The sequence below is a fragment of the Perna viridis genome, chromosome 2 (genome assembly GCF_037379345.1).
Source record: "Perna viridis isolate PV_CMFRI_1.1 ecotype Kerala chromosome 2, ASM3737934v1, whole genome shotgun sequence".
Classification (NCBI taxonomy): Eukaryota; Metazoa; Mollusca; class Bivalvia; order Mytilida; family Mytilidae; genus Perna; species Perna viridis.
The window spans coordinates 49,186,625-49,212,443 of record NC_142446.1 but is presented as its reverse complement, the minus strand read 5'-3'; the positions used below and the strand labels follow the sequence as shown (position 1 = coordinate 49,212,443).

The 25,819-nt window shown below is 34.2% G+C and overlaps 2 protein-coding genes across 3 annotated transcripts; both read right to left on the bottom strand.

Annotated features, from left to right (window-relative positions):
- Positions 1-401: 401 nt before the first annotated feature.
- On the bottom strand, positions 402-8,681 carry LOC148625579 (glutamine synthetase-like). 2 transcript variants are annotated; one of them, XM_088569163.1, is made up of 7 exons: positions 8,335-8,681; positions 6,941-7,090; positions 6,286-6,450; positions 5,614-5,796; positions 4,077-4,213; positions 2,106-2,305; positions 402-908 (listed from the first exon to the last, which is right to left on the bottom strand). In XM_088569163.1, the coding sequence occupies exons 2-7, from the start codon at positions 7,086-7,088 to the stop codon at positions 548-550; spliced, it is 1,194 nt and encodes a 397-aa protein (XP_088425289.1). In that variant the 5' UTR covers positions 7,089-7,090; positions 8,335-8,681; the 3' UTR covers positions 402-547. The 2 variants fall into 2 exon arrangements, with proteins under 2 accessions (XP_088425289.1, XP_088425290.1); XM_088569164.1 differs by lacking the exon at positions 6,941-7,090 and having other exon boundaries at positions 8,335-8,680.
- Positions 8,682-12,170: 3,489 nt separating this feature from the next.
- LOC148625578 (glutamine synthetase-like) lies at positions 12,171-25,448 on the bottom strand. The gene is made up of 6 exons (XM_088569157.1): positions 25,301-25,448; positions 17,786-17,950; positions 16,797-16,979; positions 16,196-16,332; positions 14,728-14,927; positions 12,171-12,534 (listed from the first exon to the last, which is right to left on the bottom strand). Exons 1-6 carry the CDS (start codon positions 25,446-25,448, stop codon positions 12,171-12,173), a joined length of 1,197 nt encoding a protein of 398 aa, XP_088425283.1.
- Positions 25,449-25,819: the final 371 nt, after the last annotated feature.

The following is a 25,819-nucleotide window of genomic DNA, read 5'->3' as shown; positions in this document are numbered from 1 at the left end:
CTTAGCATTTTTAATATGGTATGTTGTGCTAACGATATAGTATTTCGTGCGCAAGACTTCGTATTTCGTGCACAATTTTATATTTCGTGCGAACAACTTGGTTATTATTATTTTTTTTCCATGGCACTTACATGGCTCCGTACCTGACAATGTGGATGTTCAATCTATTTTTTATTTAACTCCGACTGCTACTGAAAAGAAAATAATTTTTTTTGTGCCATCTGAACATAAAATAACAGTCCCCCTCCCCTTTTTAGAAGAAAATGGTCTGTGCCTTACTTAAACAGTTTAATTATGTATACATGTAATTATGATACACTCATGTGACAATGAATGCATTGTTACCATTCTGGGTTCAGTTTATGTCTATTTCAAATTCGTGTTTGACGATAACTCAATAATACATAATTCTTTGTTTAATAAAATATTATATTCAATAGCTATATTTATACAGTACTAACACCAGCGAGTATTCAATAATGATAAATTGTTCATTACTTATATCATGTACATGTATGACGCCATGCCACCAAGAGGCTGTTGTAGTCTACTCAGGGTCCGTGTCCCAGATAGCTAAATCTTTTAATGCTTCATTTCCGGGTAAGAGAAAATCACCGAAGACCGAAGCCCTGACAATACCCTCGGCAGCTGCATATGGGTCTATAGTTGAAGATGGTCGTCGGTCTTCTAAATATCCACACCCGTTAACCGTCACCAGCGGTGGGATCCTAACGGAGCTCATTGCTTTGTTAGATGCGTCACACAGGAAGTTGTGTAATTGTGGGTGCCATAAACTAGTTGTGTCTCCTAACCTCTCTTTGTTTTCTTCTGTTAAAGTGGGGTCATACATGCGTAGAAGAGCATCTTCGTCGGATTTTGATAGTAGATTAATAGCATGGTGAATGAATCTGTTAAAAGCAAAACACATTTCACTTGTCTATATAAGCGTCTAACTAAGGGGGTTTTTAACGTCCTTGACTACCCTGTCGGGTCTCTCACGGACGGCAAATATATAATGTGACTCTTTTATATCTTAAGGTAGATCATACCTATTACACTAAGCATTCTTTTCTGTTAGCTTACAAAATCATAGAGACATATATATTTTCAACGAACTAATAATGTTAAAAATGGTTTACAAACATTATGTTTAAATTATTTTTAAAGAATGTTTGACCTAGAAAATTGTATAGTAAAATTACAGACATTAACTGTATAAAGCCTCTCTTAAGGGGAGATAATTGGCGGGAAATGTTCTAAAGAAATGTAATGGGAATTTAATTTTTTTTTCTATACTACATGGAAAAGATTTCGGTGACTCCAACTTTTACTTTTGAAATATGAAAGAATATCAGTTAACTGTCCTTTATGTAAATTAAGGGGACATTCTATTTGCCGCTTTTTCTATATTTGCGAAATAGTGAAATTCCCGACAGAAGCCATATAAAAATTGCCTTTTTAAGCCTAAATTATCTCCAAATCAAGTTCGGTGACCTATGTTATTTACATTAAAATTCTGCAGTTTGTTCATTCAAGGTCATCTTCCAAAAAAAAGGGAATTCATCTTCTAGACATATTAGCCATGATCTACCTTAAACGATGATTTAGAAATACTTGTTACAAAATCGCCGAACCTTTGCGCCAATATGAAGAACTTCATGTTTTACTTTTGCTATTTACCTTAGCAGTTTTGCACACTGAACTCAATATCGTCTGGACATCAACATCGATTCAAGAAATATTATTATAGTGGTTAAAAGAAGCTACTTCTGAATTGTATTTATTTGTTATAATACTGTACGTTATGATCGCTTGAAATCGTGATCTTTTTTAAATATCCATACAGCTGTAAACTGAGTTATATATTGCACGCGATCTATCATAGGAAAATATTTAATGGACCGTCTTATGATAAGTTGGTGAGCATGCTCAATATACACTTCCGCTAGGTAGAGCATGGGTAGAACAAAAGAATTTTTCTCGCGGAAGTGTATATTGAGCATGCTCGTCGACTACCCCAACGTAAGCACAAAAGGGTCTATTGGGAGTTGGGATAAATGCTATAGCGTAAATCACAACTGACAATTATTTCAGACACGCCTTACTTGATACCACCCTTGTCCCTCATCTGTTGGGTACTGAAGTTGAGATGGCCACTTGATGTAAAAGGTGTACCATGAACAGGGATTGGATGAAGAGTAATACGTAGACCAAATACCTCTGCCAGACGGTGTAGTATATACCGAGACATGTTCAGATGGTCTCCAATGGTTTCACCCTCACATGGACCTATCTGATACTCCCACTGTAATTATAAAGCAACTTAAATATGGGTACTATATCTTCTTATATGCCAGTTTGTCTCTAAAACAAGTAAAAAAGTGAAAAAAATATATTAGTTTTTATTTGTAAATGATCTTATGCCAAAAAGCATCATACATTTCATCATATATTCATCAGCATCCCTATAATTCAAAAATGGCCCTATATTGTAGAACTCGAACGCGTTTTAAGCTCACCTGGCCAAAGGCCGGGTAAGCTATTGCCATCACTTGGCGTCCGTCGTCGTCGTCTTCGTCGTCGTCCGTCAACGTTTTTTTTTTCAAAACTCTTCTCTCGACCAATTGGAACCAAACTTGGTATGAATGCTCTATGGAGTATCCGCATAGAACTGATGTTAGCCGCCTTCACTAAAAATAGAACATACGGGTCAGGCAGTAGTTTTACGCATATATCTCCAAACCTCCGACACTACTACCAGACCAATTGGAACCCAATTCGGTATGAAAGTTCCTTAGGGCATTTTTCATAGAAATGATGTAGGGATTTTTGATCCGTGGAAAAAATGGCTGTTGTTACTAAAAATAGAACAAAGCGGCCAGTCAGAAGTTTTTTGCATATATCTACAAGTCTGCAAGGGATCAAAGTTATCAGAGGACTCCTTGTAAGCGCTATTGCTCTTGAAAGGTGAAAAATGACGGTTTTGTTTTACAGTTTTCAGCCAATATCTTGAAAACTATGATAAACAGAATGAAACTTTCAGTTGCTGAAATGATCCTAATGATAAGGCCTACAATATTTTGCGGGGGATCAAAGTTGTCGCACAACTCCTAGTTAGAGTTATTGCCCTTTTAAGGCAAAACAATTATGTTTTTAGGAGTTTTTATCCAATATCTTGAAAACTATAATAGATAAAATGAAACTTTCAACATATGAAATTGTCCTTATGATAAGCCTTACAAATTCTTCCTTGAGTCAAAGTTATCGGACAACTTGTTAGAGTTACTGTCCTTGAAAGGCAAACATTTAACTAGGTGAGCGATTCAGGCTCCTCGGAGCCTCTATTTGCCCATTGACTTAGCCTCTTCGATATCCACAGTTTTTATTGGCACTTCTGTATTTTCGATTTACCTTTCTAAAAAAAGCAAATTACGTGTGTTCTGAAAGCTTGGTCATAGTTAGTTCCCGGATCGGTAGATCTGAGAATGTTTCAAAAATGTTTTGTTCTTCGTGTCCAGCTATATGTAGTAACATAGGTCTCCTTGGTTCATCTTTAGACACTGCGGTATTTTTTATTATTATTTTGAGAGAATTTGTAATAAACAGAACAGTTTAAAAATTGTCTTCTATGAGAATAAGTACAATGACAAAGCTTACATTAGACAATATTTTCAGTATATCGAAACAATAAACTCTCCCCTTTCCACACTTCTGTCAACACGAACAAACATCTTCTTGCCTTTTACTTCTAATTAAAAGATCTCTTTTTTACCACTTAAAATCACATATCTTCTGCTAAGGACCTTCGCAATTTAGAAGAAAAACCATAAGCAGACCCAAAGGGGACCCATATGGACTGGCTCCCATTAAGAATTTGAATTTTTTTCTTTTAATATTTTATGTTAAAACCATGAAAAATACTTAGAAAGCGATAGAGTTCGATAAACAATCACACAATTGTGGACTGGTGCATATTTGTTTACATATCCCTTGAACCGACTGGAAACGATATAGTAGTACATGTCACTGATAATTTAACACTGTGAGCTTTATTCACTTCTATATTTTTGCATTACCTGCGAAGGATCATTTTCGCGAATGTTTCCTCCTATTTTCACTCCTGCATACAAACATGCCATCAAATGTCGTGTAGACAGTTCCCTTTCAATCCCTATATTTTTTGCATGTCGATGTCCTATTTTTCCGCACAGAACTGAAAACACATATAACAACAATACTTTCTGAATAGATAAATAAGAATGGTGAATTGTAATGTTTCACTGATGAATGGAATGGTATGTGGTCTTCTGATAATATAAAGTAGGTTGCATTATATTTATATATGCATGGTATATGTTGTCTTTTTCAATTTATCATACTTCCGTTCCGTCTGTTTTTGATCGATCAACGTGTCCCACATGTTAATACATTTAAATGGTTTTGAAAACGCCGAGTCATCACGGTGGAGCATTGTTTTAGTCTTTTGGAAGATAATCTGATATACTTAAAAATACTTACTAATAATAGGGAAGTGATTATTGTCCCTTTGAGATAGATATGCCTATAATGCCAAAACCATTCTTGCCGTTAAGATCAATAGTATTTATCCGAGGACAGTAAGCATTTTACGGTAATGAATAATGAGTAAGTAACTGGTTTGTTTATTTCAAGAATAAAACTATTCATATAAATGGGTTAAACAACTTTTCAATTTAATCAAATGGAAGTACAAATCATACACAGTTCGATTACTACAGTATTTTTGTCTTTCTTTTTTCTTTCTTTTATTTTATTTTATTTTTTTTATTTTCTTTTTCCTTTTTTTTTTTTTTTTGGGGGGGGGAGGGGCGTTTGCAAGAAAAATAAAATAACTTCTTTTTTCCACATACATGTATTTGTCAATCTATATTCATCTCTTTTTTCGACAGTGCTCAGGGTAAAAGTTATTGTATGCTGGTAGACGTCCCGAATGATCAATATTACATATTGACTGGTAGAAAAAAAAGATTCTGCAGAATAACGTATTCTGTTGACCAACCCTAGTCTAACGAAAAAGCGAAGTTGAACATGATTACGAAAAGAAATAATTCAGGTGACCATATGTAGTCTACGAATGTTTATTATACCTGAACAGGTTATAATTAACGAAATAACCTGGTTTGTTTTAGTTTACACTTATACCACGTTTCGTGGTTTTAAAAATTGTGAAATGGCTTCAACCAGTTATAGCGTACAACCTGTTAAAAATTAGTAATATTCCGTACAGTTTAATTTCAAATGTGTTACAGACCAAACATTAAGAATTGATTCATAATCTAAACATTTTTTCGTTCAGGATAATTTAAACCGTGAAGTGTGGACCAATCGGCATTAATTAAGCGATAGTACCCAGCGAGGTTATACAAAATAACCTTTTTTTTTTCTCAAAGAGAACAACCTATCAGAAAGTTTGTTACAAAATCAAAAGGAACTATTGAAAAAAAGAATCATACCTGTTTATGAAATATAGTTTGTAAGTCATCTGCGATAATTTGTTCAATCCAAATGTTTACCTTTAATGAATCCTAGGGAAACAAGAAGATTTTTTACCGAAACATAAAAACAAATAATTACTTAGTGAATCGTAGTTATACTTGTCTTTTTCGTAACTGATCGGGGAGCCATCTTCATTTACAACAAAGTATTCTTGTTCAATTCCAAACCATGGATCATGACGTTTCCTCGGTCGGTAATTCGTGGCTGGGTCGTAATCTAAACGTTCCATTGTCTTCTTGCAGGAGTAACGAGTGTTGATAGCTGACAAAAAAAACAGAGATAATTATGCAACAAACCTAAACACGATTATTATGTTGTAAGACAGGTCAATATGATCATACATATCGAGGCCACTAGAATTCTTGCCGCAGTTTTCTCCGCAAATACTTATATTTTGAAAGAAGTTTTAAATATGCCATATCATAAGATTTTATTTTAGATTGAAACAATATCAACATCCCGTCTGACGGCCTATTTATATTTGAACCATACGGTTACTGAGGTGAGGCGATGGTATACTTCGTGAGCGATTTATCTTTTGACAGACAAACAAGGGAATAATCCTGTCTGTAAATACCCTACGATATCGCTTTGTTTGGCTTTTGAACAAAAAGTAAGATAGTTTTTCTTCAATGAGTGAAGCTTGCCTCTGTTCTTTATTGTTTCATTACTTTTAAACTTTATAAAAAGGACAAATAATCAAAATTCAGATTAAGGGTCGACTTGTCTGACTAAAACTTCTTGAATTACCTGATGGCTTATTCATGGATAGCCAGAATTCGCACAAAACAAGCTTATGAGGACTCTTCAGAAATGGATCTTCAAACATGGCTATAGGTTTTAGTATCATGTCCTTTAAATCTTTCAGCTCTCCTTGTATATCGTTCCACATGTAGCTGTCCCATATTGGACAATCTACAATTATAAAGACTCCATATAAATCAATGTAAACTCCAAAAAAAATAATGGCAAGTTTTAAAATTATTTACTCAATGTTGAAAGAGCTTATCATAATGTTACAACCATGAAACAGAATTCAAATACTAGTGGCGAAGTTTACTTAGAGATCAAAGAATATATGGTCATAAAATTGATAAATGACAAAGATGATGCTGTACATGTAAACCATTTACTGAAACGACAACAATGAACTTAACATTCTGTAGCATGAAAGCATCATATTGATTTCAGATTAAGAATGAAGGTTTTTACACAATCTCTTATCGGAGAAAATAAATATGTTCCGTTTTAAAATTTTAATGTACATGTCTGAAAGGATGACATAAAATTCCTCATGAAATTTGATTCTTAAGAATCTTTGTACACGTTCCATTAATAGTTAAGAAGTTGCATATAACATGAAAACAGATAAAGAGAAATCCTTGTACAAATTACATGTAATTACCTTCCACCGTCCTTGGCTCTTTGTCTACAACCCGTGATTTGGAACACAGTTCGTAACCAGTGTGGTTAACAAAGACGTATTCTAGGACTACTTTATTACCCTTGTAGTCTATATCAGGGATAAGTACGTTATGCTTGTTTGTTGCCATAGCTACAATTCGAAATATATATATATATATATATAGTAAGATATTACATTTATAAAACCCTATTTTTTTTAATTTTATTTAATTATAAATCTAAACAGATACTGATTTTAATTAAACGACATTTCCAATTCAATACAAGAGCGAATCAAAGGCCTTATCAAATGTCGTGTTAGAAGTCCCCTTTCCATCCCTATATTTTTGGGATGTTGATGTCCTATTTTTCCGCACAGAACTGAAAACACACACAGTTTAACAACAATAATACTTTCTGAATAGACAAGAATGGTGAATTGTAAGTGGAATGGATTGTGTTTTTTTTTTAGATAATATAAACACACGTTGCATTATGTTTATATATGTGTGGTATGTTGTCTTTTTTATTATTACACTTCCATTGTCAGTTTTTGATCGTTCAATGTGTCCGTCCTACATGTAAATATATGTATATAGTTTGGAAAACGCCAAGATTATCTAGTGGTCTATAAGGTTTTCGGACGAGATTAAAAAAACCGGTTTAAATGCTTAAATTGTTTCCTTATTAAAAATGGCATGTCCACAAACATCGTCAACACTACATTGTAGTTACCTCACATTCCTAGTTACATGTAAGTCAGTTGATGACATCCTATATCTATATTGTATTGTTATAGTTAATGTGCATTGCATACTGAGATGCAGTTCGCAGCGACATCTGGTGTTTTATGTTTGAAGTATTATTACATGTGTGACCTTTCCGCACCCCAAGTTTTATATTTAAAAATTATTTGTATTTCAATAAATTATTGTGTCTAAATTTGTTGTGTTTAATATATCAAATTTCAAAACGTACTATTTCAGACATTTTTATTTTTTGGTTTTTGTGTATATTCTAATAAAAAAAAGCTTGCGGCTGGTTACTTCACTTGAACCCTTAGTCTAAAACTGGGTCATTATTAATTATTTGGGTCGATCAGGAAATAAAAATTATATTTCACAAATACCGATTTATAAATACTCCAAGCTACAGAATATGTACGTTGAATAAACAGAAGACACCGATTAGTATGTTACTTTAATGACCATGAACTACTATAGTGTCAAACAGATTTAAATAAATGACCTAGCTTTGCTAACTTTATTTCGATGCTTTTTAATAGTATTTTCACTTAACCTACATGTTTCTCCAAATTTTCGGAAAATAAAATTCTGTGACACATATTTGAACCTTTAAATGCTTCTGGAAAAAGAGAAAAAACGTTTTGCTTACCTTTCAAAATCTGTTCAGGCCGTTATCGTCATCTAGCTGTGTGAGAGAGAGTTCATCACTGAACAGAACACACTAATTTACAATAAGGTCATTTAAATAAATATTTTCTCATGACATTTGCATAAAATGTGTAAGCACACTTTGATGGACAATTGACTAACGATAATGGACTTTGCTCGGCAATAACTTTAAGTACGTATATAACAAGCAAATAAATTGGGAGTAGTTAATCAACAAAAAATCCAATAAATACGAACTTCGATGTCGATAATCTTCTCTGTGAATCATTTTGCTGGTAAAACGAGAATAAAGACGTCAAGAGCTGTTGATGGTGATACGAAGCATTTGAATTTATAGGCTTTACATAGCAAAACAAAAAAAAAGATTGTTTTAGTAAGTCAGCGGGATGCGCCTAGGGGGACTTTAGTGTTTGTGTTCTAACGTAAGACAGTTAGGGCCGGATCCAGACACACTGAAAAGGAAGGGTGCCAGGCAAGATTCCTAAAATATATATTAATATTTTGGTAGCCTTACCTTAATTTTGCAGTAGTATAAACCGTTTTCATTTTTAATATGTTCAGACAATGTTGCTATATCATTACCGAAAATACCAGTCTGTTTTCACGTTGTTTTCGATGTTTCTGAAATTGATTTAGTTTGTCCCATTTTACTTGATCAAATTCCTATGATTTATTTTTCGGGTAGACGTTTACATATATGCCTATCAGTCCCTTTACTTAATTATTAGATTAATTGCAGTGTAAGATTTAGAAGACAAATTTCATTAATGTTCGAAGTCCCCCCCCCTCCGTGCCACTTGTCTTCTCCTTAAAGTTTTTGAATGGTCTACATCTATCTAAAACTTAAGATCCGGGTAAATAGTAATAGGAGTTCAGGTTGCAAACACATGGATGTATATGTATGAATGGTTTACACCACAGCCGATATATATATGTTACAATCACTTTCTTATCCTTTAATGGAATTACTTATCTAAGTGATCGTTCACTGGTCGCTCATACGTTCAATGGTAATTTATATTGATTAGCTACGTTTTTGTTTATCGAACTCTTATCGGTTACTCATATAAAGCATTGTAATTATAGGGGCAAGATATAAGGAACTTGAATGGGTATCGACTTCAAATAAATTTGTTGAAAATTGTTAACACTGAAGTCAATATTCCTATGATGAATGACACTCTATTTTACTTTATAAAATCATCAACATACACGTGGCATAGTAGCAGTGCGACAGTTAGTGTGATATCCAGGTTCGTTGTCGGTTAATGGAACATCTAGATAAATTCATAAAAAGAAAACTTTCCGACTTTTTTGTGTAATTGAACTACAAAATGCTACATGTAGTTGGCTTTTTGCAAATACTTAATTTTCAAGTCGAAATCCAGTATATCGACCTCCAGGTCAGTAAAATCATTCAAATTAATCTTCAATCTTGTATCAATATAACCCTGTTCCAGAAGCCCAACTGAAAGAAGTCTAGCGCGGTACAAAAAGTCTGCTTAGTTACGACAAGCTCTGGCATGACGTATGGCTTGTGGTATGAAAACTGTAATACGCAGATGCTGAAATGATTTGCCACAGATGAAAGGGAAGTTGACGATAGGGAATGAAAAGTCACCGCATTTGTTGTTTAGGTTATTCAGTAGCTTTCGTTTTCCATTGATCTCTAAGTGCAGGTCAAAATACGAGGCTGACTTCACAGTGTCTGTAGTATCCTTCATCTAAAGTTCTTTGAGGGTAGATGCAATGCATAAAATCCCCTAATCAAGGATTGTTTAACGATAATTCGTCATCTATACAGCGGACAGTGAGATCAAAGGATCAGGATAAACGATGTTTCTTGAATGCTGACCGTTTGTCTCATAACGCAACTACCACACTGGACAAATATGTTGTAAATAACCTTATGTTGAAAACATTTTCTTCGTTAGATTTGGAAGATTATTTGGAATCTTTTTCACAAAGTATGGGGAATCTCTACTAAGTACTACACGTACGTATCTGAATCAAAGTTTACCGTCTGTTGTTGAGTAACAACGATGTATCATGTTTTTGACTCGGGATTTTAACTGAAAAGTAGTATAAAAGGTTGAAAAATAATAAGTCTAGATGCTATTGTATTCTGAAAATTACCTTGAATTATGAGGGTTTCCAGAAGATGGCGGGAAACTTTGTTCCTAGTGATGTCAAGGTCGCAGTAGTTTAGTCTAAGCGATTGTAGAAATATGGAGTTTGAATGTACAGATCCTTGTGTTGATTTAATTAGTCTAGCATTTGTATACTACTTGAATACCGATAGTAAACGACTGTTTTATTGTGTAAACCATTTCCTCCCGCCCCCTCTTTTTTTGAATATTTGGATCCGCCCCTGCATGAAATATTTTTAAACTTGTACTCAACATCCCTCTAAATTTCTTTTCTAGATTTTAGGAGTATTTTTAATCTCATATGATTTGAATTTCTAGCTAAACATCAAATTGCTTATTATGCCTAAATATGCATTTGTTGACAACTTGAATACCTAGAGTAAACGACTGTTTTATTGGGTAAGTTACTAGTTAGGAACAACGCGCACTCATATGAGGTTAAAGATCAAATATAATTTTAATTGGATCGTTATGATATCAAACCAAATTATTCAACATATTTCATTCGGAGGATAAGTGGTTTAGTATTAATGAATTATTTAAATACCATTATTTTTGTAAGCATACATTTTAATAATGCGTGTTGATTCCCCACGACACGAACGTTGGCGAGTATTCGATGACATTAATAGAGTATATGCAATAGATAAATCATCTAGTCTCTGTCTCATTGACCCCATTTGCTCCTAAGACATAGTGCCGTTTCATTAAGAGGTTAATGGCATCTAGTCAGGTACTTGAAAGCAGGACAGTTAAGGAATGGATGGGGAAAACATTTCAATTGTTCTTGATTAATTGACCTTTTAATATTTTTGTTGTCTTGTTTTGTTTTATTTTGTTTGTTTTTGTTTTGTTGTTGTTGTTTAGTTTAGTTTATTTTTTAGTGACTGTGTGTAAACGAAGTATGGTGCCTCTAACCTTAAATTGTACTGCACAAGCTTTTACTTTTTCATGGTACTTTTCAAGCGACTTATATTGGTTGATATGCTAAAAAAATTAATTGTTTTAAATAATGTATTGTATTGTATTATTGTCAACATATTTTTGTAATGCATTATTTTTCATACTTGACTTATTGCACTTTGTTTACGTCAATGTTTGTCATAATTTATTATAAAAAAGTAAAGACGCTAGATTTCCATTCGTATTAATTTTGTGATGTTATACAAAGCCAAAGTGTCACACGTGAAAATCATATAGTTTGCAACATATATCATGAGACGAGTGTTATACAATTTAGTCTGTTTTTCACGAACACAATTATGATTGATATATGATATTTATCTGATAATCTGATTACTATCATATAATTATGATTATCGTATGATACGCTTTTAACTATCATATAAGTTAACATATGATTATCATATGAATACCATATAATTAAATTAACATTTTGAATCGAGCGCCATATGATTATCATATGTACCATTTTGGCTATGTAGGCATTTTTACAGCTTTTTGTGAAACACTTCTATAATATTCAGACTTAAGCGCTGATATACACGTTTTATTGGTATATAAAGTTTGAAAAAATACAGTAATTAAAAGTAAACCACATCTTTTGTCGCTTTCAGTCCTCATCGTGCATTGTATAACCGTGTAAACTGTGTTTACTCAGTTGTTTAGAGGAATCAAGCACTCTTAAAAGAAAGTTAAAAAAAAACTATAAATCTGGTTCACTGTCCCAAATGCTGAGATCTTTAAGATCTTCATTCCCTGGCAATAGAAAATCTCCAAAAATGGATGCCCTGACTATTCCTTCAGCTGCTGCATAAGGATCGATAGTAGATGATGGACGCCTATCCTCAAAATATCCATACCCATTTATTGACACCAGTGGAGGAATTCTAACGGAACTTTGAGCCTTATTAGATGCATCGCACAGAAAATTGTGTAACTGTGGGTGCCACAGGTTAGATGTATCACCCAATCTTTTCTTGTTTTCTTCTGTTAGGGTAGGATCGTACATACGAAGTAGTGCATCCTCGTCTGACTTTGAAAGCAGCTCAATTGCATGGCGAATAAACCTAATTTGATAATTGCAAGAGCATGTAAGAACTTACATTTTTTGTACATTTACACGTACATGCTCCTTTTTCCTTACGTTTCCTTTTTTAGCTTTTATTATTGTCGTTTTTTTTTTATTTATTTCATGTTCAAAAACTTGAGAAAAATAGTTAACAGTCACGTCAATAACAAAAAGATTCGCTGATTATTTCAGCTTATTTTAAAGCAAAATGATTTTTACAAATATTCTGGTCATTATAAATATATCTTCACACATGCAGAGAAGCCATTGTAATCTAAAACACTTCATTATATTATGCACTTTGTAGTTACGTGCATATATAGGTTACAGACCACCAATTCAACCAATGAGCATTTGGAACGTACGCAAAAATAGTCCTACGCAGAAATTACCCCTGTTCCTCATAGTGCTGTGAAAAAAGTTCTCATCTTATTTAAAAAATTTAAACAGTTTCTGAAAGGAAAAACATTTCTGTACATTTTATAGGTGCATTTTGCTTCTTGTGATGTGAAGCCTAATCTCCATAATGATTTTTAAATACACCCCTATCTTGTGAAAACACTGGGATTTCCCATGCTATTTATAGACCTTCACTTCCGGTGACCAGTACTGCACTGCAAGTCTGCTAACCCCACATGCCATTCTGAGGATTGTGAGCTGACATATGTAGAATCATGCTGATATATAGTCATCTGCAGGTTAAAGTTAAGGTAAAGTCCAGAGAAGCCATTGAATATTGTGAAATTAGCATGGAAGCCTATGGGAAGTGGAATTAGTGGTTTTTAGCCTTAAGCTGAAGCCATGGCAAAATGAAAAGTTTCTTGAAATAGCTTTAAACTACTTGAAGATCTTGTTAACTTTGCCATGAGAGGAATACACTACAAAAATCCTTCAAAATATGCATTTTTTTAAGTTATAGGTCCAAATTATGGAAAATTGGTCTTTTTGGCTGATTTTTATGTCCTATCTTGTAAAAAGTGTAGAAAATTTAGTAAAAATATCAAATATTAAACTTTGAGGGCTATATTTACCTAAATATGGTAGTAATAAGCACTTGAAATCAAGTTTTGTGTAAATTTGAGCAAAAATTAGGTTAGAAATGAGGAAAAACTCACTTTCATTACTGCGGTTAAGGCCATATAAGCATTCCCCTATGGCAACATGGAAAATCCATTATTGAGCACTTTTTTTGCTTTAGGTGCCCTTTACTGGTCATGTTTTAATGTGAAAACACTGTATTTACAAATTTAAAGCCAAATATATCACCTTTTGTGAAAATTTAAAGATTTAGGATTTTTGACATGTGATCAAGAAAAAGGGGGAGGCATGTCAGAAATAAATTTTTAAAAATAGACCAATTTCTCAGAAAATGATTACTTTTAAAACTATTTCTTCATTGATATTGTTAAAAAACAAGTTGTGATTGATATTTTTTATTTGAAAAGTCAGAAAAAGTTCTTTGCAAATATTTAATGCATTTCAGTATGGTAGAATATTTTCACTTTTTTGCTCGCACAACTTGGTTACCCTATATTTAAAAATCAAATATTTAAAAAAGTGCTTGTCACATTTCACTGAAACTTTGCAAATGCATTCAGTATGTGTGTAGGAAGATACCTGTATAGTTATTTATTTTTTCTAAGACAAAAAGTGACTCTTTAGGTTACAGACCACCAATTCAACCAATGAGCATTTGGAACGTACGCAAAAATAGTCCTACGCAGAAATTACCCCTGTTCCTCATAGTGCTGTGAAAAAAGTTCTCATCTTATTTAAAAAACTTAAACAGTTTCTGAAAGGAAAAACATTTCTGTACATTTTATAGGTGCATTTTGCTTCTTGTGATGTGAAGCCTAATCTCCATAATGATTTTTAAATACACCCCTATCTTGTGAAAACACTGGGATTTCCCATGCTATTTATAGACCCTTCACTTCCGGTGACCAGTACTGCACTGCAAGTCTGCTAACCCCACATGCCATTCTGAGGATTGTGAGCTGACATATGTAGAATCATGCTGATATATAGTCATCTGCAGGTTAAAGTTAAGGTAAAGTCCAGAGAAGCCATTGAATATTGTGAAATTAGCATGGAAGCCTATGGGAAGTGGAATTAGTGGTTGTTAGCCTATATAGGTAATTATTTATGAAATCTGTCCTGCCTCCGTCACTACCCTTTTTAATAACCTTACTTGATTCCACCTTTGTCTCTCATCTGTTGTGTACTGAAGTTGAGGTGGCCACTGGATGTGAAGGGTTTACCGCTTACAGGAATAGGATTTAAAGAGATTCGAAGACCAAACATCTCAGCCAGACGTTGTAGTATGTATCGAGACATATTCAAATGGTCACCAATTGTCTCCCCTTGACACGGACCGATCTGGTACTCCCACTGATGAGAAAAGTTTGCACAATTTATTCAAGAGCAGTACACTGGGATATATATTTAGTTTTCTTAATTTTGGTTAAGTTTTATATATTGTTGTTAATTCACTATCATTTATTTTATTACACAGTTGCCCAAAAACGCATTCAATTTTAGATTTCCTTACATTTTAGCCCAGTGCAGATCCGGGTGTCATAAAGAATAGGCCCACAGCAGCGCTAAGCTTGTCGGAAAAGGCGACCAAATAGTGCTCAGAAACTCAGCCGAGGGCTAGGCGCTCTACCTACAGAGCACCTGGGATGTGTGCCCCAGGTGGTTGAATGGGGTACCCCTGGCGTGTTACATGCTGGGGTTGTCATGCTATAATACGAAAACCTGACTGCAAACCATAGTGGTGCATCGTGTTGGGAAAGATGCCACGTTCCTCGCACGTTAAAGAACCCTGCTGTGGTAAGAGTAAGAACCTTTGCACCCCGCCACAGGAGGCTAAATTGCCCAACCCTACCCATCCCTCCCTTCTTGCGGAAATCAAAATTTGTCGACCCTACTAACCTTGTGTCCCATCCCTTTTTTCATTTCATCATCATCATTTCATGTTCATTTTATCATCCTTTTCATGGTCATCGCCTGAATATAGACGAAACATTGCTGCTCGTGAGTTAAACTCCAACAATCAATTAATCAATCAATCAATCTTACATTTTAATTTTACTTAGTTGTGCTTTGTTTGGTTTGCATGGGGTTTTTTTATTTCTTATTAGTGACGTTGTTCTTTTATTTCATTTTTTATTATTATCCCTCGCGATTAAAAGTTGCTCGATAACTTAAAACGCTTGCAATTTATAAATTGAAAATTGGAGCAAGCATAATTCATAGTGTGAAGCTCCCTTTATTTTTTTATTGTCTGAATATAGCTGAAATAATGCTGCTCGGACGTGAAACCCCAACAAACAAAACCTTTATTTTTTAAATACTATTTTTTTGTGGGTTAAGTGGCATAATTTTTATCACTTGCATTTTTTCATATTCTATTTTTTTTCTGTATGTTCTTTTGAATGGTAGCTAAAATGTATATAATGACATTTGTCAGTTTTTGGATATTTCATACTCTGCAGGTGGTCTTAGCAGTTATTTCTTGAGGTAATATTATTTATGCTTCATAATATTATTTTTATCGGATTTGAATAATTGCTTATTTTTTTTTTATTTTGTCTTTTTATGTTTGAATAATTATTGCCATAGAAACTTATAAGAACTGTACCATTCTATAGTACCTGAGATGGGTCATTCTCTCTGATATTTCCTCCTATTTTAACCCCAGCATATAAACACGCAATCAAATGACGTGTGGCCAATTCTCGCTCTATCCCAACCATTTTCGCATGCTTATGGCCTATTTTAGTACATAAAACTGAAATAAATGAATAAGGACTTATGGATTGTATTGGAAGAAGAAAACAATATCGAACTTTTCATTTTCAACGAACGTTTAAGTTTTCCATAATGAATGAAAAATGAACTTTTTATATTTTTCTAAACTCTTCGTTTGAATACTCTCTTTTAAGACTAATTATACTTTTAGAATTTTTTTAGAATACTTAAATGTCTTTTTCCTTTTTTGCATTTGCAAAAACGGAAGGAAAATAAATAATGAGACCAATTACCTAGTACACACTAAATCACCGTCTATATTAATAATATGCACCAAGAACATTGAAGTCATTTTTTACAAATATATAAGAAAATGTTTTTCCTTATGATTACTTTTCAGTATCAACATATACCGATTAGTCGCAAAAAAGGTTGATGACGTGTTTGTCGCATAGCAAAATTAGGCCTATGAGACGAACGACATGTTCATGCAATGAAACTTACTCATAGAATCATAATTGAATTTATCAGGCTCGTAGCTAAGAGGAACATTATCTTCCTGAACGACGAAATACTCTTGTTCAATACTAAACCATGGCTCGTGACGCTTTTTCGGTCGAAAACTTGTAGTTGGATCATAGTCAAGTCTTTCCATGGTTTTCTTGCATTTGAAACGCGAGTTTATGGCTAAAATATGAAGAACTTTGTATTTGGACTGAAAATATCTTCTATGAAATTCATAATAAAAAAACAGGCAAGAATTATTTTATGAGAGGTTACTTCTTGAAGCACGTATGCAGCATAACAAAATTTGCCATATTGGTTTGAGTGATATTTTTGTATTTGTATACTTTGAAATAAATATATGTATCGTCATATATTAAAATGTATCAGCGAATTATTAACACATTCAACGTTTTCTATTGCATTATACTTTATACAGGAAATAGTCATCTGGTATTTCCCCAACACAACTATAATACATTTTTTAATAAAAGCCATGGAAGACCTCTCTTTATGGCAACATTAACGCATATGTTTACTTTAACAATGTTTTAGCCAATGAAATATAATCGTAAAACATTTCTACAAATGATTAGAGCAAGTGAGATTTGTGAAAAAGTTTACTTGAAATATATATGAATCGAGACTTCATGTTATGTTCATGTTCAGTAAAATGCACGTGAAAATACTTTCACCGGTGCACCTGGGCCATGCTCCCAGTTTTTAGTGGAGTCCGAGTTGCTCATTTATTTTTGTTACTTTGTATGTATGATTTTAGTTACTTTATGTTCTTTGTTGTGTATGTCTGTTTTCCATGTCTGGTCTTTGTCCCTGGATTACATTCTTTTGATTACCGCTTTAACCTTGGTTCCCTTGATTATTCTTTCATGTGAAGTCAATTGCAACGTGAATCTCGATTCACGTAAGATTTACGTAAATAATATATGTATCATTTGCAATTAAATGCACAGGTTGTCATGTTATTTAACCTGCAGGTTCATCCATCGATAACCAGATATCACATAACACAAACTTGTGCGGACTTTTCAAAAAGGGGTTCTCGAACATAGCTACTGGTTTCAGTATCACATCTCTTAAATCCTCAAGTCTTCCTTGAACATCGTTCCACATGTAATTATCCCAAACAGGGCAATCTGAAAAAAATATATAAAAGAGACAATATCTAGTTGACCTCTTTGAGTGAAAAGAAAGAGTAAATGTAACAGCAAAAGCAAATAACCCAAATTTTGCTTTGAAAATGTTGTATATTTGACACAATATTGGATTACAATTCATAAAAAGAACTCTTGTAATAGAACCTTTTGTGATTACAGTTCATAAAAAGAACTCTTGTAATAGAACCTTTTGTGATTACAGTTCATAAAAAGAACTCTTGTAATAGAACCTTTTGTGCTAACTGTGGGGTAGTGGATGAGTATTCTCAATATAGATTTTCGCGGGGAATGTTTTTTTTTGTCTTCTCAAGCCCTACCTCGCGGAAGTGTATATTGAGCATGCTTACAACTTAACACGAAAGGTCTATTGCTTTTCGCTTTGTAGTGAAATGTACAAGAGTAATTAAGGGATCCTATATTCTAATAGTGCTGTGGACGGCTACGGATTTTTCAAGTTTAATGGGTCTAGAGGGTATACGGCTATATCATGTGTCAATGGAAAAATAAATCAATGCAGTTTTTGAATATCATACTTATCAAAGTGAAAAACGGTAAAGTTTTCTGCTATTTTGCATTAATTAGAGGAGGGGTCAAAGATCAATCGACCAATACACTTTGATAAGAAATTTAATTGAAATCGTTCATTGTAGGTATCAGAAGACAAGTAACATGTGAAGATCATGTGTATAGAATTTCAAAAATGTAAAAAAAAAAGTTAAAAAAAGAACTTTTTCCGACAAAATTTGACTATTTAATCACAAAACGAAGATGTTCCTAAAATTGGTAGCATTTTAGTGCATTTTCAATTTTCCATACCAATTATTTCATATTCCTTTACTTCACCCATCGCATCCAAAATTTTCAATTATAAAAGGCTATTGCAGAACCTCGAGATTGAGGACTTCAAGGCTAAACCACCTGACTGTTCTTGCAAAACCTCTCCATTCAAATATGGTCCTTGTGGTCACGTCGTTACGGGAGATTTAACCATTATCGAAATCGAATCTCTGCGTAATATCCTTTTTAAAGGTCCCAAGTACCGTGAACCACGCTCCATCAATTGGAATTATAACTTTAAAGTTCTTATGGATGCCGTCGAGGACTATGCAAGAAAATGGATAAAACGAGGACAAGAAGACATTGATTCTCTGTCAGAGTGGTTAAAGGCCGTGAGGTCTTTAATTTTGAAACGAATGAAAGTTTTAAGTAGGTCAATGAGTGCCAAGGCTACATCAGTTTTCAAAGACCCCGATGTAGCAAAAACATTGTCTACTATACATGACAAGCATGTTGTCGTACCAGCAGACAAAGCCCAAGACGACATTGTTTTTGTCTGCAAAACGTTTTATATCCAATGTTTATTATCAGAGGTAGACGTAGAAAATAATAGCAAGGATAAGCCGGGGGCTAGGCGCTCTGCCCACAGAGCAACTGGGATGTGTGCCCCAGGTGGTGGAATGGGGTACCCCTGGCGTGTTGTATGCTGGGGTTGTTAGGCTATAATACGGAAAACCTGACCGCAAACCATAGTGGTGCACCGTGTTGGGACGATGCCACGTTCCTCGCACGTTAAAGAACCCTGCTGTGGTATTCGATAGGAGTAGGAACCTTTGCGCTCCGCCACAGGAGGATAAATTGCCCAACCTTACCCATCCCCCCTTTTTCCAGTGGCAATCAAAATTTGTCGACCCTATTATCCTTGTGACCCCTCTTTTTTTACTTCATTTCATGTTCATTTTATCATCCATTTCATGTTCATCGTCTGAATATAGCTGAAATATTGCTGCTCGGACGTTTTACCCCAACAAACAAACAAACAAACAAACAAAGAAGAGATTGTGAAAAACCCATAAATCTGTGCTATCCTCTTTTGGTCTCTCTACCAAGGGCGATGATCTGCAAAATGTACCACCAAACCTCTTTCAAAACTTTTAACTTCTATACTCACAACTGTCAAAGAGGGTCTACAGTCCTACCACAACACTTGTTACTCCCGTAGTGGTATTAATTCAATGTGGATCCTGAAAAATTCGAAAGATCTTTTGGAGACAATCAGTCTATTATCAGACTATTATCCGAATATAATAGCATTAATACCTATGATTTTTCAACACTGTATACTTCTATTCCCCATACTCAGTTAAAATCCCGACTTAAAAACATTATAAATCGTTGTTTTTCCAAAATAGATGGTACACCTAGATATAAATATATAGTTCTTGGTAGAGATTCCTCATACTTTGTAAGAAATAATTCCAAATCATCTTCCAAATATACAGAGGAAGATGTTTACAAAATGCTGGAATTTTTAATCGACAACATATTTGTCCAGTGTGGTGGACGTGTTTTTCAACAAACGGTCGGCCTTATGAGGCTGACTTTATAGCTGATCTAATCAGAAAGAAAGAATATCGTTTGGCTAGATCCTTCAATCTCAGTTTTCGCTATATAGATGACGTATTATCTTTAAACAATCCTAATTTCGAGGATTTGATACATCGCATCTACCCAAAAGAACTCGAGATAAAGGATACTACAGACACTGGGAAGTCAGCCTCATATCTTGACCTACACTTAGAAATCGATGGTAAAGGAAAACTATTGACCAAACTTTACGACAAACGTGATGACTTTTCATTCAAAATTGTCAACTTACCTTTCATCTGTGGCAACATACCTTCGGCTCCTGCGTATGGAGTGTTCATATCACAACTCATACGTTATGCCAGAACTTGCCAATACTACGCAGACTTTTTGTATCGCGCTAGAACTCTAACAAATAGGCTTTTGGAACAAGGTTATGTTGCTACAAGATTTGAGTCATCACTACTGAAGTTTTATGGTCGTTATCATGAACTCGTGGATCGTTATGGTGTATCCATCAGCACCATGAAAACTGATTTATTCAACGGGTCATAGTTTTCCTTCCCTCGTTTATTTACCCCGGACTTGACTTTTTATGAGCAATTCGGCGGGTGTTCCTAGAAAAGCAGAGGACGCTTATCCTACCGGTGCACCTGGTCCATGCTCCCAGTTTTTAGTGGAGTCCGAGTTGCTCATTTACTTTTGTTACTTTGTATGTATGATTTTAGTTACTTTATGTTCTTTGTTGTGTATGTCTGTTTTCCATGTCTGGTCTTTGTCCCTGGATTACCGTCTTTTGATTACCGCTATAACCTTGGTTCCCTTGATTACTCTTTCAATGATTAAGAGATAATTAGACACCGTAGAATATTACAATGTATATATAAATATTCTTTACTGAATAACAAATAAAATAAACAAAACATTTTTCGATTCGATCTGCCACGTGGGCTTTGCAAAATGAGTTTAAAGTTGCAAATTTTCACATATTTAATGTTTTGTTTTTTGGGGTTTAACGTCCGAGCAGCAATATTTCAGTTATATTCAGACGATGAACATTAAACTGATGATAAAATGAACATGAAATGATGATGAAATGAAAAAGGGATGGGACACAAGGACAATGGGGTCGACAAATTTTGATTGCCACTGGATATAGGGAGAGGTAGGGTAGGGTCGGGCAATTTGGCCTCCTGTGGTGGAGCCCTATGGTTCCTACTCCGGAAGAATACCACAGTAGGGTTCTTTAACGTGCGAGGAACCAACACGGTGCACCACTATGGTTTGCGGTTAGGTTTTCCGTATTATAGCCTGACAACCCCAGCATGTAACACACCAGGGGTACCCCATTCCACCACCTGGGGCACACATCCCAGTTGCTCTGTGGGCAGAGCCGCCCTAGCCCCCGGCTAGGGTTCTGAGCACTATTTGGTCGCCTTTTACGACAAGCTTAGCGCTGCTGCAGGCCTATTCTTTTAACACCCGGACCTGCACGGGGTTTCACGTATTTAAATTATTGAATGTACTAAAATTGTATAACACGGAATCGTTTCCGACTGATTTATGAACAGAGTCACATGTAAAGTATCGAGTCTGCCTTACGTTTTGATGAAAAGATTTGAGGTTTTGAAACTCTCATGCATATTTCTATGCATTTGTCTTTATATGCTTGCACTTTAAATAAAACGTGAAAGATTTAACCATGAATGAGGGATTCTCAAACGAAAAATGCAACTCGGGGGTTCATGATAAGGCTGGATTTCATAATAAATTTGACAGTACATAAACTGTGTACTTTGAACTTTGCATGGATGCATGTGAAGAGAACATGTACATGCATGCTATCACAATATTTATGTCTTAAGATGTTTAACTGTGGGTCAGGTTGATGCTTGTAATGCAATATCCTCTGCAGTGGCGGATCCACACTATGAAAAGGAGGGGTGCCAGCCGGGGTTCCTCAGAAAAGGGGGGTTGTGCTTCGATATCATTTTCCATTTTTTTTTGTCAATTTTACACATGAAAATAACAATTTTTTCAATAAAATGCATCCGCTCTGGAACCGCCGCTGCTCTGAACGGATTTTACTAAACGAGTTGTTAAAAACAAACCAGATACCTTGTAAATATTCTGACGCAAAAAGAAGAAAGAAGTTCAGACGCAATAAAAACTTCTAAGATTTATTTTACCTCTCAAAAAGACTCAAGTTTTAGTACCCGTATTAATAGGACACAATGGTAATATAGTCGTTACAGAATATTAGTTCAAATGAAACATCATTGTCCAGGCCAGGGGCGGATCAAGATTATTAGAAAAAGAGAGAGGCTCTGATCAAGACGTTCATAAACAGGAGATACAATCTATCGTTTGCTATATTTACTGTCTATATGTTGTTATAAACTTACCTTTTTTTTTGCGGCGTAAACATACATGTACAGAGCAGTTGCAGTAAGTGGTTTGTGCATTGTATTGTGCGTTACTTCTGTTGTCATATTTTGACAAGGTAGAAAATTTGTTTTGAACATTTGCAATGTCATAATTTTAAATTTCAGGCAACCAATCACGTCTGTCTGCTTCATTCAAAGAATGAATAAGTGAGCCACTCGCATTCTGATTTGTTATAATCTAAATGTCAATAAGAACTAAACTGAATATGGCATCACAACTGTAAAAGCATCTTTGCTAGCCAAGGGTTACGGTCTTGCCCACTCCTGTCACGCAATGGGAGGGGTAGGACTGTAACCCTTGCCTAGCTAAGATGCTGTAAAATCTAGATCGGAAGTAAGCCACTCATATACTTGGAAACTTTTCAGCATTCTATATGATAGTAAAGGCCGATTTTATTTGAAATAATCCATGTACGAAAAATCTTTGTAACGTTCTCCTTTTCACCGTCACATACTAGATGACTTTTAACCAATGCCAGCGTTTCCCTCCTTCGTTTAAACCGGAATGACATCATTTGTATAAGAACAGATCGACGGGCGCTTAAGGTAAAACAGAGAAAAGGCGTCAAAACTAATATCCTACCAATGAACCTGGTCCAAACACCCAGTTTGGCTTGCTAATCAATTCTTAAAATTTATATATGTTATTCTTATGACTATTATTTTTTTGTTTTTTGAGGCGTTGTCATGACTATGGATATCCTTTACTTCATTCCATTTTCCTCAAAACGAACATTGTTAAGAGCTCAATTATTGAATAACAGAAAAAATATATGTCAAACTTTTATCTGTCTGCTTAAAAAAGCACTTAAAATATTGATCAGGTCAAAAAATAAGTTATTTTTTTTTATAATAGTCATGCTTTTCTGTTGTACTAACAGTTCGGAAATAGAACAGGTTGTCCGGGAAATTATTAATTAGTAGTTAAAATATGGGAAAATTTGTAACCTCAAACACGTTTTATAAAGCTCATATTGCAGATCGAATCGAGAATGTTGTGTTTATTTTATTTGTTATTCAGTAAAGAATATTTAGATATACATTGTAATATTCTACGGTGTCTCTTAATCATAAAAAACGCACTTAAATACATCCATTTTTATGGGCAATTTTATGGGCAATTTTGTTCTGTGATTAAAAGGTCAAAATTTGTCAGAAAAAGTTCTTGCATTTTTTGAAATTCTATGCATGTGATCTTTGTATGTTACTTGTTTCCCAATACCTGCAATAAACGATTTCACTTACATTACTTATCAAAATGTATTGGGGTTGATTGATCTTTGACCCTTCCCCTAATTAATGCAAAAAAGCAGAAAACATTACCGTTTTTCACTTTGATAAGTACGATATTCAAAAACTACATTGATGTATCTTTCCACTGACATACGATATAGCCGTATACCTTCTAGGCCCATTAAACTCGAAAACTAAAGCACTTTTTGATACCTGTCCGCAGCACTATAACAGAAATCAAAAGAATGTAATCCAGGGCCAAAGACCAGGAGCATGGACCAGGTGCAACGGTAGGGTAAGCGTGCTCTGCTGTTCTAGAACGACCGTGAATGAAAAAAATGATATATTTCTTGAAACTTAAAAACACAATAAGGAAAAATCGGCAAATATTTATTTAGATGAATATTGTATCTAATTTTTTTCTAGTATTCAAATGTTGAAGAATTGAAATATGAAAAGTAATTGGATAATTCAATATTTAACAAAGAAACACAGTGGATAGTCAATGGGAAATTTGAATGGTCTATAGTGTATTTGAATGAATAAATCAGTTCATAAAATTCAAGAGCTGACGATAGACATAAAGTTATTTGTAATCATAAAGATTAATCGATTTCAATTTGAACAAACTCAAAAGATGACTGACGTTTCTTGAAATGTTGTTATCATGTTGAAAAGTGATCAGTACGAAGGGGGGACTTTAATCATTTGTTAAATTATGCAGCTTAACACAAAATCTTCGAGCAATTAAATATTTAAAGCTTTTCAAGGTCGGAACAATTATTTTAAATGTACCCTCAATGCACTAGTTGTCACGAGATATAAAAAAAGATGATAATTATTTTATTAACTTAGTTTTCACATAAGGTAATTATCACCATCATGACGCGTGTTTTATCCCGCCAAAAATTAGACATTAAACGCTCATTTACCTAAGCATGACCAAATCCCCAAAATAAGTTTCATTTTCATTCAATGCGTTTTGCTTTATCTACATTTTTGGAAACAAATAAAAGTTTACATTGTCAAGGGAGCCTGTGATATATGCAGAATTAATGAACCACAACATGGTTTTGAAATATTTTTTATTGGTTCTAATTGAAACAGGTTTTTGGCTATCATTCCTATAGAAATTAAGGCGTATTATTTATACTTTAAGCTCCGAATGTAGTATTATTTAATGGAATTTTCTGTTTTAAAACGAAACTGCAAAACTTTTTATCTGTAATACTTGGTTTTGTCTATGAATTTTCTGGTTTCCATTTCAATAGTGATGTTTGCTTACCTTCAACACTCCTTGGCTCCTTTTCTACAACACGCGATTTGATGCACAATTCGTACCCAGTATGATTGATGAAGACGTATTCTAAAACCACTTTGTCCCCTTTATAATCAATATCAGGAAGCAATAACTCATACTTGTCGGTAGACATCTGAAATACAACATTAAACATCCAAGCAAGCAGCTGGAGGGGCATATAGAGGCCATGTTAAAATGCGTTTCATCTTCAGTTTTACGATCTATGGTAAAGCATAGTCAATTCCGCTGACAAGACTTGTTAATATAAATATGCTGAAATCATATTTTTTTAAAATTTTAGTAGCAATTCTATGTAGTCATCTGCATTCACTTCTTACTTCTTAATAATGCTTGAACACATTGCATATGAGAATGCATCTTATTATATTAAATTTTCATTTTAAAAACTTAACCTAATGTTTATGTTACATAAACGATCCATTTACCTCATGCAGCCTACTTTTCAACGTTTGAATTGAATTTTAAGTCATGTAGTTTTTTTAT